This window comes from Struthio camelus, chromosome 7 (genome assembly GCF_040807025.1).
Source record: "Struthio camelus isolate bStrCam1 chromosome 7, bStrCam1.hap1, whole genome shotgun sequence".
NCBI classification, from domain to species: Eukaryota; Metazoa; Chordata; class Aves; order Struthioniformes; family Struthionidae; genus Struthio; species Struthio camelus.
Window position 1 is genome coordinate 21,573,751 of NC_090948.1, and position 12,288 is coordinate 21,586,038.

General features: G+C 43.3%; 1 protein-coding gene across 8 annotated transcripts in view; it reads right to left on the reverse strand.

Moving 5' to 3' along the window:
* WDFY4 (WDFY family member 4) overlaps positions 1-12,288 on the reverse strand; it is a 151,290-nt gene that overhangs the window by 57,514 nt on the left and 81,488 nt on the right. For all 8 annotated transcript variants that reach the window (XR_011142195.1, XM_068950147.1, XM_068950141.1 and 5 more), the window contains 4 exons: positions 7,915-7,992; positions 6,759-6,962; positions 5,899-5,950; positions 4,336-4,502 (listed from right to left, as the gene is read on the reverse strand). Coding sequence is in view for 7 of the 8 variants with exons in the window: in XM_068950147.1 (XP_068806248.1) it covers positions 4,336-4,502; positions 5,899-5,950; positions 6,759-6,962; positions 7,915-7,992 (501 nt within the window). In the remaining variant the exon portion in view is untranslated. The remainder of the gene's footprint in view (positions 1-4,335; positions 4,503-5,898; positions 5,951-6,758; positions 6,963-7,914; positions 7,993-12,288) is intronic.

The window sequence follows — 12,288 nt, forward strand, 5'->3', positions numbered from 1 at the left end:
TGCGTTCTTTTTTTGCAAGTAGCCAATGAGTCTCCTCCACCTGCCCTCCCTCACAGCACCCACTAGAGCAGAAACCGCATGCAGGAGGTGTTCCTTCAAGTGTGCAGGTATCAGGTTTTAACAAGTTCCCAAATGCTGCAAGAAAATGATATCAGATATTTGGGAGGGAGAAGGGGTGGAAGAAGAAGATTCTTATCTTGTACATGGCCATCGGCACTGGGACTGCTCTTTGTCCTTGCTTTCCATGCTGGAAGCTGCCATCTGTCCCGGCCCATCTCCAGCCTGAGAGGCCCTTAGCTGCTGATAGCATCTGGAAGCCAGTTTTAATAGGATTGTTCTCATACCTCTTGCACACCCCCAGACATCTCTGTCTCACTCCAGGCTCCTCTCAAACAGAAAATGCTGCCAAAAACTAATGTGAGCCTTAAATCTCCCATCAAGTCAGTTCATTCAAGTTCATGCCCTTCCCACAGCTCCCATGACTCTCAGAAATAACGACAGCAAAGTTTGCTTGCTCCCTCCCCTGCTGCATCACTCTACAGAAAGGGACTGTTAGGGGATCAGCTGTGGTAACTTGAGGTGGCAGTCAGGGCCCTGAGGTGGGGCAGGAGCTCTGCAGAGATTCAGACAGCAGCTACAGCCTTACAAGTCAAAGACGTCCTTCATCGAGGTGAACACCAAAGAAACAGCAGTAGGGGTGTGGGTGTGAGTGTGCGTTAGGGAGAGCAGGGCGTAACATGGAGGTATCCAGGAGCACAAAGAGTCATGGCACAAGAGCACATCTAGGAGAGCAGAGATCTGGCTGAAGATGCTCCAGGCTTTGTGCAACACTTACAGCATGACCCTGCCCTTTGCACCTAAGTTGCTCACTGTGCCATGGTGGTGGGGCTGGGAAAGGGGCTCCCAGCAGCCTCTCCACGCCAGCAGAACACCCAGACAAGGCAAGTCACATTAGAAATCATCTGCAATGCCCTGCCTTTCTTTGGGTGCTCTTGTCTGAAAGCACGTTGCAAACCCTTATTAATGCTCAGCACTGCTTCTTCCTGCAGCGGGGCAGCCATTATAGTCCCTGCTCCTGTAGCAAGGAGTTAAAACTGAGGCACAGGGAGGGGAAATGGATCGCCCCAAAGACCTGACTTCCCAACCCCTGCTTTGATCACTCCCTGCCTCGTTGCACTTCAGTACAGGTAGAAGTTCTTTACTGCTGCATCCTTGCATTGGAATAAACCATAACAGCGCTCCTGTGAAAACATCCTGCCTTGGAGTCTTGCGCAGCTAGGAGATATATGTGCAATGCCCCTAAAAACACTGGTTCTGCCAAGTAGATGCAGAGCTGGGCAGCTCCGCCTGTCCCAGATGAAGAACCTTACAGCTGCTCCCTCCTTAAGTTGCACCTACTCTTCAATGAGCAACTTTCTTCCAACCATGCATCCCTCTCCCTCTTTAACTGATTTATGCTAGTCACTTCTATTACTGTCCTTGGCATTTCCTGTGCTCTCCCCAATCCCTCCTCTAAGGAAAGGCATCGTTTCTGCCAGATTTCTGTTAGGCCATGCCTCCTTGTTAACTTCAGATTCATTACCCCAGCTGCCTGGATTTCTTACTGTCTCAAACGACTTGCTGGCAGACAGAGCTTTACTTTCCTCCAAATTTCAGAATTTTTACACCAAAATCAATCCTCAAGCCTTCCACACCTTCTCCATCTGTAACATGCTAACTGCACAGTAACAACTTGGCAGGAGTACTTTAGACTTGTAAAGATCAGAGAAGCAGTCTTGCAGTTGGGGGCTCAGGTTGCAGATACAGGAATCCGATCTCTCTGTGTCTGCTAGTAAGCCAGGGTTATTTAAAGGGCTGGGCTTGACTTTCGGCTGGCAAGTTGATAGATGAGGTCAGGACAGGTTCGTATTTGCATTTCTATTGCACAATTCTTCCAGAGCACACGTTGTGTAACATCACCCGTGTCACACACACAACCTCTCCTTCAACGCTTGTGGCTCCTCTTACCATCCACCTCCTTTTTATGTACCACCGCAGAGCCAAAACACAACAGTGACCTTCTGTACCTTGTATTTCATCAGCACTGCATAAAAGATTTTTGGCTTTTGGATCTGGCACCAGCAGATCGTTGAAAGCTGATGGAGGACTAGGGGAAACTGGTGCAGAGCAGGTAAAGAAATAGGGAAAGAACAGCGCAAAGCCTTGAACGACTGGAAATGACACTACATCTGGAATAAGGTGTCTTCAAAGGAGAAACTAGGGCTCTCTGAGGGAACGAAATATGGCAAGATTGAGAATCCTGAGAACTCGCTACATAGGTAAGGATAATGCGATGGATAGCCCAGGCACAATAGGACTGTGCAGGTGCAGGTGAGACGGGCAAGACAGCAGAAATTATTTGTCAGGAATGCCTAGAAAGGTTTTGTACTCTATTCTGCAAGCAAAATAAAACAAATGACCAGATGATATTAGCACAACAATACCCCACCTGCACCCATGCTCTCCTGATTTAACTTGCTGGAAACAGAAACTAAGCAATAGATAACATCACCAACATTCGATCTATTAACTTCTACAAAAAGCCATCTCACATATCTGAATATGTACAGAAATGCTTATTTAATGGTAATGCAAGAAAACAGCACTGGGTGACATTATAAAGCAACAACCGCTTTCCAGACGAGGGCTGTCCTTGTGTTTCAGAAATCAATCTAGCAGCTGCCAAAGCACTGCAATGACTTCTCAGTTCAGTGCAGTAGGTAAGATGGTTCCGGCTGCCTGGTTAAAGTGCAAACAGCTCACGAGGCAACCATTTACAAGGCAGGACCACAGAGCACTAAGTGAGCGCAGGACAGCTAATGTCACCCCCTACTGCTTTTTTTAATACTTCTGTCAGTTTGGCAACACAGTGACTGCTGCTGGAAAAAAAAACACGCCTGGTGTTTTTGATGGCTTCCCGTGGAGTTACACAGAGAAGAGAAAGACAGCCTGAAGGCTCAGAATGAGATCAGCACATGGAAAACCCGCCTCACATATTCATGCTTGTCTCCTTCTGCTGGGGAGATGTACGTGTGGGGGAAAAGGAGGAGGGGCAAGGGAATGAGTTATGTTGTATAGACATACAGAGTACCAACAGCTCTAATAGGATGAGGAAAACATCATGCTGGAGGACAAGAATGTGATCCTTGGATGCTGGCAAAATGACAAGAAAATTTGGCATTGACATTGAGACATAAAAATAAAATGTTTATTTCTATATCTACATGCAGCCATCAAAGTACTGTGACAGCAAAGTCTGTATGCTTCAAGTCTACTAAGCCTTGCCTTCCACCATGGGATACTAATTCTTGAGCCGACAGGGCAAAGATGCCACTGGAAGAAAAAGGTACACTCCAAAAGATCACAGAACGCGGCCAGGTCTACTCTTTGTGACAACCTCTTACAACCCCAGGGGAAACAGCTTCATGTAGCGTATATCCACCATCAAGGACATGGTTTTCAGTAGTCACTGTGGGGACTATCCAGGCAGTGGAGGACAGGGGGTTTTGAGAAAAAGGATTAAGTTGAGAACACCAGACTGAAATTACCGTCCCTCTAACCGAGCTACTCCCATCTACTCCACAGCTCACAACCTCCCAGTGTTCTTGGACTTGCCTCTTCCTCCTGCTGGGAAGAATCCTAGAAGAAGGGTATCCAGTTCAGTACAAGAGCAAGGAAGTACCAGGAGAGTACCAGTACTGTTTTGACTAGAGGAGATGCTATTGAACCATCAGATAAACAGGACGCAGGGAAGGCCTCTGTGGTTTCAGAGTGAAGAGTCTGCTCACTACTCACAAGGGGCTGGAGAAGTACAAGGCATGAGAAGAGAGAAAGAAAACATTTAAGATCTCTTCCTGCTGAATACCACTTAATGTCACTGAACTAGCACCTAGAGAAAACTGTCACACGTTTCCAGAGACGATAAACAAACTGGATCCAGGCACTGCTCAGGCCATGAAACAGGGTAGGAACCTCAGGTTCTCAGAATTTGCCATGGCTTAGGCAAAACCTGAAGATACTGTCTCTCAGGTACCAGCATCCCTTGGCCACGTACCCGACATCTTTGTGGTTGCTTCAAAGAGTGAGCGTTATACGCTCTTCAAGAACAAGTCTTCATATGAGTTTGAACAGAGGCTGGAAAACTGGAAGTGCTCTAAGGAAACAGGTATTGATGACGCTTACTGTAGACTGAATCCAGCTGATCCAAAATTTAAACTGAACAGATAGGCCTTCACAACCAACTCGCCTTCTAAAATGCTATCTCCCCAGAGAAAAATTTCCAGCACATCTTAGTACCTTTTCACTGTCTGCAAACTCCTGCAATATAATCTGTCTCTCCACACACAGCTCCAAGAAGTCTTCTGAATGGAAACTTTCATGCAGGGCAGGGAAGAACGTTAGCTGGTTACAATCCATTCCCTTCTCATCCATCTCCCTTTCTGCTCCATTTAACGTCAGCTCTCCTATATCAATATAAAAGAGATCACAGTTTTAGTGGCAGCCGGATGACACCAAAAGCATTTGCGATTTAGATTTCATCCAATCTGTTCTACCTTGGGAAATAACACTATTTATCTGCAAAATCCAGGCGAGAGAGAAGTAAAATCTGTGACTGCTACAGAAGGATGTTTCGTTCCGGGAACTAAAAACAGGTCCCTGCATCGTCATAATTTAAATCAAATTCTTATAATCACTGAAGATTCAAATATTTTGACTAAATGAATTTATTCCCATTTTTGCACTGTATTGGGCTGATTATCTAATAATGAAATAATTTAAAAAGAGGCTGTTAAAATACTCAGACCAAAATTAGGAAGAACTAAAAATGGTAGTCTTTTGGGGACATGCACTGAGTAGGACCTCAACAGAACCTAGGGAGAGACCATCCACTGATAACTTGCCCAAGCTGTCCCTCAAGTTTTGCAAATTCACGCAGTACTGTACAGACACACATAGAGTGCAGCCATGATCAGCCTTCTCCTATGCTTATTGATGTAGACTGCAAGCACTTTGATGGGTTTGGGTTTTTAGGTTTGTTCAGAGCACAGAACAATGGATTCCATTCTCAGTTAGTTCCTAGGCCCTATCACAGTAAAAAGGATACAACAGTACTGCACGTCTCCAGTGTGCACTAGAAGCTTGACCTGGAGCAGCCATGGAGACTTAGGCTGACCCTTCCTGAACTCAAAATTTTTTCCTCATATTTTTTTTCTTGTGAAAAAAATAGCAAATTTTCTACCATATTTCACATTTCCAATCATCTTTCATTCTTTTACCATCTCATGTAATGGAAAACCTGGCATTGGAAAATGAAAAATTTTGACATAATGATCATATTTTGAAAAACATGGTTCCACTTTGAACCCTGAAAAACAATACGATATGTTAATTTTCTTTTTGCCTCACTCTCCACTGTTCTATCCACATTCTTGACAGATCAAGATTTCCTATTATGATTTCCCTGAGTCATATATCATCTGGTTTTAAATAGTATTTTAGAAGTAGAACTAAAGCGTCTACAAAAGAAGTGGGGAGCCTGCACTTCTCCTCCTGCAGTTAAGCAGTTTGGGAACTTTCCAGATGCCCAAGGTATCATTTCAAGATAGCTTTTTTACTTCCAGCTCTTTCCAGTGGCAACGTGAGATCAACAAATTCTGAAGTCAGTTGATACATCACCTATAACAATTACATCAGTCTTCTCCAAAAATCTTCAAGTGACCTTTCAAACCAGAACACTGACAGTAAGTTTTTCTCCCTAGCCTAAATTCTAATCCAGAGCTCCATCTGCTCATTCCAACTCTTTCTTTGGCTCTTTGTGTCCACCCCCTTCTATCATGTAATTTAGCCTTAAATTTTCACCTGGATTTTCTTCAGCAGCGAGGGCTGATTCATTTCTGTTTGCTAGGAGAACCTGGAAAGAGAATAGATGTGACCAAGGCGGAATATGTAGACAGGTAAACATAACATAGAACCTTGTTCCAAAGTACAACACAGATTTATAACTATTTTGCAAATAAATGCCTTGGAAATTCAAATATATACATTTGAAAAGACCCAAAGGAACAATTAAAGGTAGGAATCAATTTCAACAATTAAGCAAAAGGGAAGCGACTACTATCTTTCTCAAAGAGGACCCTGAATGAAGCCACTTCCAGAGTGAAAAAAATCACATAACCCTGTCTACAGAAAACCGGCAGAATCCAAAACTTCAATATAAGACTTGAAAATGTCCTTGAGATGGGAACCTCCTGAGAAAAGCACACTAAGTCGTTCAGCTTCCGGCTGAATGAATGCCTAGATCAAACCACTCTTAATTCCCCTTCTTTAATTATCACCAGTTCTAGCAGCACTAATATGCATAAGATGAACAGGACAGTGCAAACTTCTAACTGGATTCTGTTTGGTATATTGGGAAGTGCTGTACCTGTGAAATATTACAAGCAAAAAAGCATTGCATTATACTGCATTATGCTTTCACCTATCTAGGGATATCTCATACCACAAAAGAGGAAAAATCATTCTGTGGCTGCTCAACATATTGCAGGCCCTCCTACTCCCTTGAAAGCAGACGGGTTCGGTGGTTTCCCCACATATGGTGCAGCACGTTGAAAGTCAGGTGATGAGAATCAGAGAAAAGAGGGAGTTCTGAAGTCACTTGCAACAGTTTCAGAATTTGTGCCCCCCCACGCCCCCCCAACACCCCGGCAAGTGCTTCCTACCTCACTCCTCATTTGCCTCGTTGCTGCTCGAGTGCTTGTGTGCTGAATCCTCCTCCTCATTCGTGCAGGCCCTTCATACCAGTCAAGAATCCATCGTGGCTCGAAGGACCGTGATGCATCCCGCCATGGGCCCCTTCTGTAGAAAAGCTGTTCCTCGATTATCATCCAGTCCTTGGCTGCTTTGCTGTAACCACACTGCAGCACCTGCAGGACAGAACCACTTTGTGCTACTCCTGCACACTTCCCTGCTCCTGTCTCCAGGGGTGGCACCACCTCAGTGATCCAAACAGGTCTACCCACCCTGCCAGAAGAGATTGCTCCAGAGGGAGCGCTGCTGACTCAGCAAACAGATCCCACTGACCACTGAAAGAGTACTGTGGGAGATGCCATAAGCCAGACTAAGATACAATGACAAACATGAGCACATAGTAATCTGAAACCTCCTTGAAAATGGCTTTCTTCGTTACATTTCCAACTCAAAAGCAGTGAGCTAGGAAAAGAGTGTCACGGGTGAGCATTCAGATTTACTCACTTCAGGTTTTCCTGGACAATGTTTTGTTAAATGGCAACAAACATGCTCGCTGAAAACACAGTCTGAAAGTGTGAGTCAGAAGTATATGGTCCTCCCTCCAGCATGGCTTTATTTCTACAGGGGAGAGAGGGGGGTCCTTAAAGTATCAATCTAAAGGGAAGAGAAGCATTTCAAAGAATGAAAAACTTGTAGGTCCTGATGGCCAGCGCTGAAACACAAATGTGAGATTTTACTGGCTATGAGCTTGAGCCCTCTTGAAAAATTTTACTAGCTGCTAAAAAAAAAAAAAAAAAAAGGTCAAAGTTCTCATTCATTTCTGCCACTGTAAAAATGGAATAATTCATTTAAAAAAGGTGGGGGGGAAGGAATTCTTGACGATAAAGTGAAGATCTACAATCTGATTCGTGAGTAATGCTCACAAAGCACATCACATTTCAGTGGTGAGGCCAGCAATGAGTACTGTCATTAGCTTTTACCTTTCTTGGGCCAAGAATTCCCACTATGCCCACTACAGGCATTTTATTCATCTCACTTCTGAAATGCCTGATCTCTCGAGGTAGTCCAAAAGACGTGAAAAAGATGCTCTTCCAAATAGTGGTGTCACATGATATTCCCGTTCTTTACCTGTATGTGATTCTTGTACAAAGAAGCATACAGCTCCTGCCCACTTCTTCGGTACCTTTCCATACACGACACAAATCCCTAGAAGAAACATCAGAACACGTACAAATACCAGGTGCTGCAGGTGTAAACTCTGTGAGGGGTAGAAGCAGATATTAGTTGCTCTTATTCTTTTGCAAGAATAATTAAGGAATATAACCTGTGCCTATGAGCTGTCAAGTTCCAGGCGGCACAGTGGTAAGGTAATCATGTAGATTGCTCTCAGGTGTTCTCTTTGCAATTTGCATGCCTTTACCAGTGAGATAAATATATCCGACCTTAACCATAAGTCATCAGTGGAATTGCTCAGAAGGAGAAAGAGAACAGTAAATAAGATTGTAAGGCTCCTTCTTCTGGAAGTGAATTAGTTAGCACTGCAGGTAGCATAGAAGACAATTATCTGATGTAGAGACCCCAAACCGAGGTCAGGATCCAGAGTTTGTAACTATATTCCTGTTCCTTGCTGTATAAACAGAAAGTACAGACAAAAGAATGGTCAGAGTTCCCATTTTGCAGATAGGAAATCAACTGTTTCCAAAAACGTCTTTGATATTTGGGAGCCTAAGTCCACTGGCAACAAGAGAATAAATACACTGCTTAATGGGAATGTGATGCAGAGATCTCTGAGCTAGCTTGTGGAAGCTTGTAGAGCTGCGCCAATGCAAAGAGACACCCAGACTGTTTCTGCTCCACTACACAGCACAGACATGGCCCAAACTCCAGTGCTACTCAGATAGCTCTGGCAATGCACGTCTCCCAAAGCTGTCTGGCAGGACGTTCTGGCCACCTTTCCGTTCAGAACGCATTAGACTCACAGAACAGTGAACCCACATAACAATCAAACATTTCATTTGCTATTTTATTTGAATTAACTTCTCAGGAAAAGAGATTTTGTGCAAGTCTAAGACGCTGAAGAATTGCTGTCAAGAGATTATGAACTGCCCTCCCCATTCTGCCAACAGCTTGTTATATGATCTTCAGCAAGATGTGCAATTGTTCAGAACTTCTACTTCTCCAATCATAAAACAGAGACTACAATACTAACCTCAGAGAGCTACGCAGGCTAAGACCATGAACAAATGCCCAGTGTGGTGGGATCCTTAAATTCGGGGGCTAGGAAAATAAAACGGTTTTGATTTTCCTCTCAACTACTCCACAAAACCAACATTTTTACAGACTTAAGGTGACAAGTTTCACAGTTAAGCCTTTACGTAAAACAAACCAAGAGAGTTTCATCCAGCAATTCCTGTCTGAGCCTGCTTTTTGAAAAGATTTGCAGAAACATTGTGAAACTCAATAGAATCTGTCAGGTGCCAAACTAGCACCACGCACAGAAGAGCAAAACTACACCTAGAATATTCATTATCATACTAATTCCTCAAATCATCTGTTAAACTTAAATCAAAGACAAGCTTCCAGCTTTGAAAAGACTGGGTTGGTTCCCTCTTTCTCCTAGCCATCTATGAACTTCTGGGTCCCAAGGAGACTTGAAGCAAAGCATTTGTTCTCCTTATATTTTTGGCCTGACTAGAGACATAAAGCGTACTGAAAGTCTGTGTGTACAGCTGAAGCACTCAGCAACTGCTAAGTAAGCTAATGGCTTGTTTCATCTTATTGCACAAAGACTGCTGAAGAACCACCTCAGGATTCAGCTCTAACGAGCTCTCTGACTCTCGCAGTACTGTTCTACAGTGTCGTATCTCACACATTTCTATGGCAGTACAAGGATAACTGCTCTGTCCATATCCTCCCCTGCTCTTCACCTGACTACTGACAAAATAGCTCCTGGGGAGAGTTCAGTACCAAAGCCTTCTTATTAACACAGTCACAGGTAAAAATTCTCCTGTTTGACAAGATCTTTCCGGGAGAAAGGTTCTAGCTATCCTATTGCAACTACCAGATGTCATTTTTCATCTTCTGGACATGTTTGCTTTAATATCTTCCAAACAAAAGCTCTCTGGAAAAACAACTATTTTTTCTCCTGAAGGTAATGCACATGGGGTCCTGACTCAGAATGATGCTCCTAACCACTACTGAAATCCAGAGAATTCCAGCAGTCACAGTAATACCCACATAAACCACAAATATCCATTCCATGAGCCCGTCAAACATGTGCAGGGAAGACGCAGCCTTACTTGAAGATGATTCTGAAGTCAGTAAGAGACTGCTGCCCCTTTCCGGGAACTTGCAAAAGGTACATCACAGCTATAAGATGGAAAGAAAAGGAGTCACAGTGGCTGATCATCATCTGCATTGCAAAGAGTCCCACAAGTATCTTTTCCTTTGACAAATTTCTGAGGATTAGTGGTGGCAGGGAAAGCAGAAACTGTTCAGAGGTTATACAAGAGAGGTTACAAAGCGCCCCCACTGCCATGCAAAGGTTCTTGCGCTCACCAGCTTCCCTGAAGGGGCTCTGACAAAGGTCAGTAAATCAGAATGCTGTGAAGAACAGCACCGAGCTGAGCTGGCTATGGAAGTCCCAGCCTCTCACTACCCAAAGCCATGGATCAGATGGGTAACTTTTAAATGCATGGACTTTGTGCCATGCAGGCAGTGATTCCTCAGAGCAAACTGTCTAGCTGCTGCTTGCATTGTGCTATAATTAGGTTAACACGCAAGGTCTACGTGGTATGCTGATTACTGCTGGCTGCCAGCCAGGTCTGTACCCCTACTGTGAAGTCACATTTATTGGTGTTTCCCTGCAGGAAGCTCCTGTTTTACACTGATGAAAGTCATTACATTTTTGTTTGTTTAAAGCATCATTAAACCTGTAATCACAGTTGTGGCCTCACAAAACTATTCCATAATTCATACAAAACTCCCACGAAGACTGACCTAGAAAGCAACGGCATCTCTGTGCTGTTGAGGCAGGCTCAGTACAAGAAGAGAGCCGAGAGCGCAGCTTTATGCGGACATAGGGTAAAAGCCATTCAGAACAGACAACAGATTCCTCCATGTATTAGCAACCACTACAAATACCCACAGGCTGTTCATGCCAGGTCAGCGCTGCCAGCTGTTTCAAAGCTGCTCATAGTTTGTATTTCAGTCGTGGTCACTGATCAGATCCCTAAGGTCAAAACCTACATTGAAAGATTCTCATCAACTTTACTGACCTGTCCCTAAGCCTTTGAAACTCATGCAGGGCCCTAAGAGGGAAAAATTCTGCTAGCCGCTTCTGGTTAACTGAAGACTGACCATTTAGGCTTCTAAATGAGCTTTAGCTAGCCATCTTCAACCAGATAAACATTTCCAAGATGATCACTTCTCCAAGAAAACCATCCGGTTGAAAAATGAAATGAAGAGTTAATAAGATTAGAGATCACTGTAACAAGACAGAGAATAACCAGAACAAAGATATTCAATAAAGACAGAGAATAAATGTTCAGTGAGAATAATTACACTGTACAGTAATGTTTCATGAACAACTAGCATAAAGTTTGCTGTGACCTCCTTACAAATAAAGTTTCTATTTTAAAAATAAAAAACCTGAAATCACACATTGTAATGGTTATCCTTTCAAATGCCAACGCTTTATGCAACAGATAAAATACAACGGTGCCGCACTGTAATATCTATCTTAAACAAGAAGGGATACACTACCTCTGATAATTGTTAATACTGCACGGTATAGTACAAGGTTTAGGTGTCATCTACAGAAAAGTAAGTGTCAGTGCCTGAAATACAACCTGTGTTTTAAGGAAGATCTGATTAAGAGGCTGTGTCGATCCATCTTGACTTCAAAATCTGAGTACGGTACCAGGCTTTCAGTCTTTATTTCACATCCTAGGCACTTATGCTGTAAGTATAACCAGGTCATTTTGCTGCCTCAGATTCCCCAGCCAATATTTATAGCTTGAAAACGTGATGGAATTTACAAGCCATTTCCTTATTAAAAAAGAATGAAAGAATCAAAAACCTTTCCCCTGTTGCTGCATGGAGACCTTACGCAAATAAGAGAGAAAGCGATTAAAACTGGGGAAAGGTAAAACAAGCAAGGAAAAAAACGCTGGCAAACAGACAATATTAACATGCTAAAAAAAAATCCAGGGACTGGATTTCTATAATTTCTTTTAAATAAAGCAACTGAAGGGTTGTTTGAAATAAGAGATGATCAAAAAGAAAAAAAAAGTTAAGAGGGGTGACTTTTAAGTTAACAATTCTCTGTTGAGCTCTGGAATGTTTCAGGCATAATTTTTTTTCCCCCCACTCCTGCAGTCCACAAATATTCAGGCCTGCCATAATAAATTCACATTTCATGATACAGACGCCAGATATGCCACAGATCTTTCCTAAAGAAACATTATGCCATTGGAGCGCCGGGGTTTGAGGCTTTCTTTA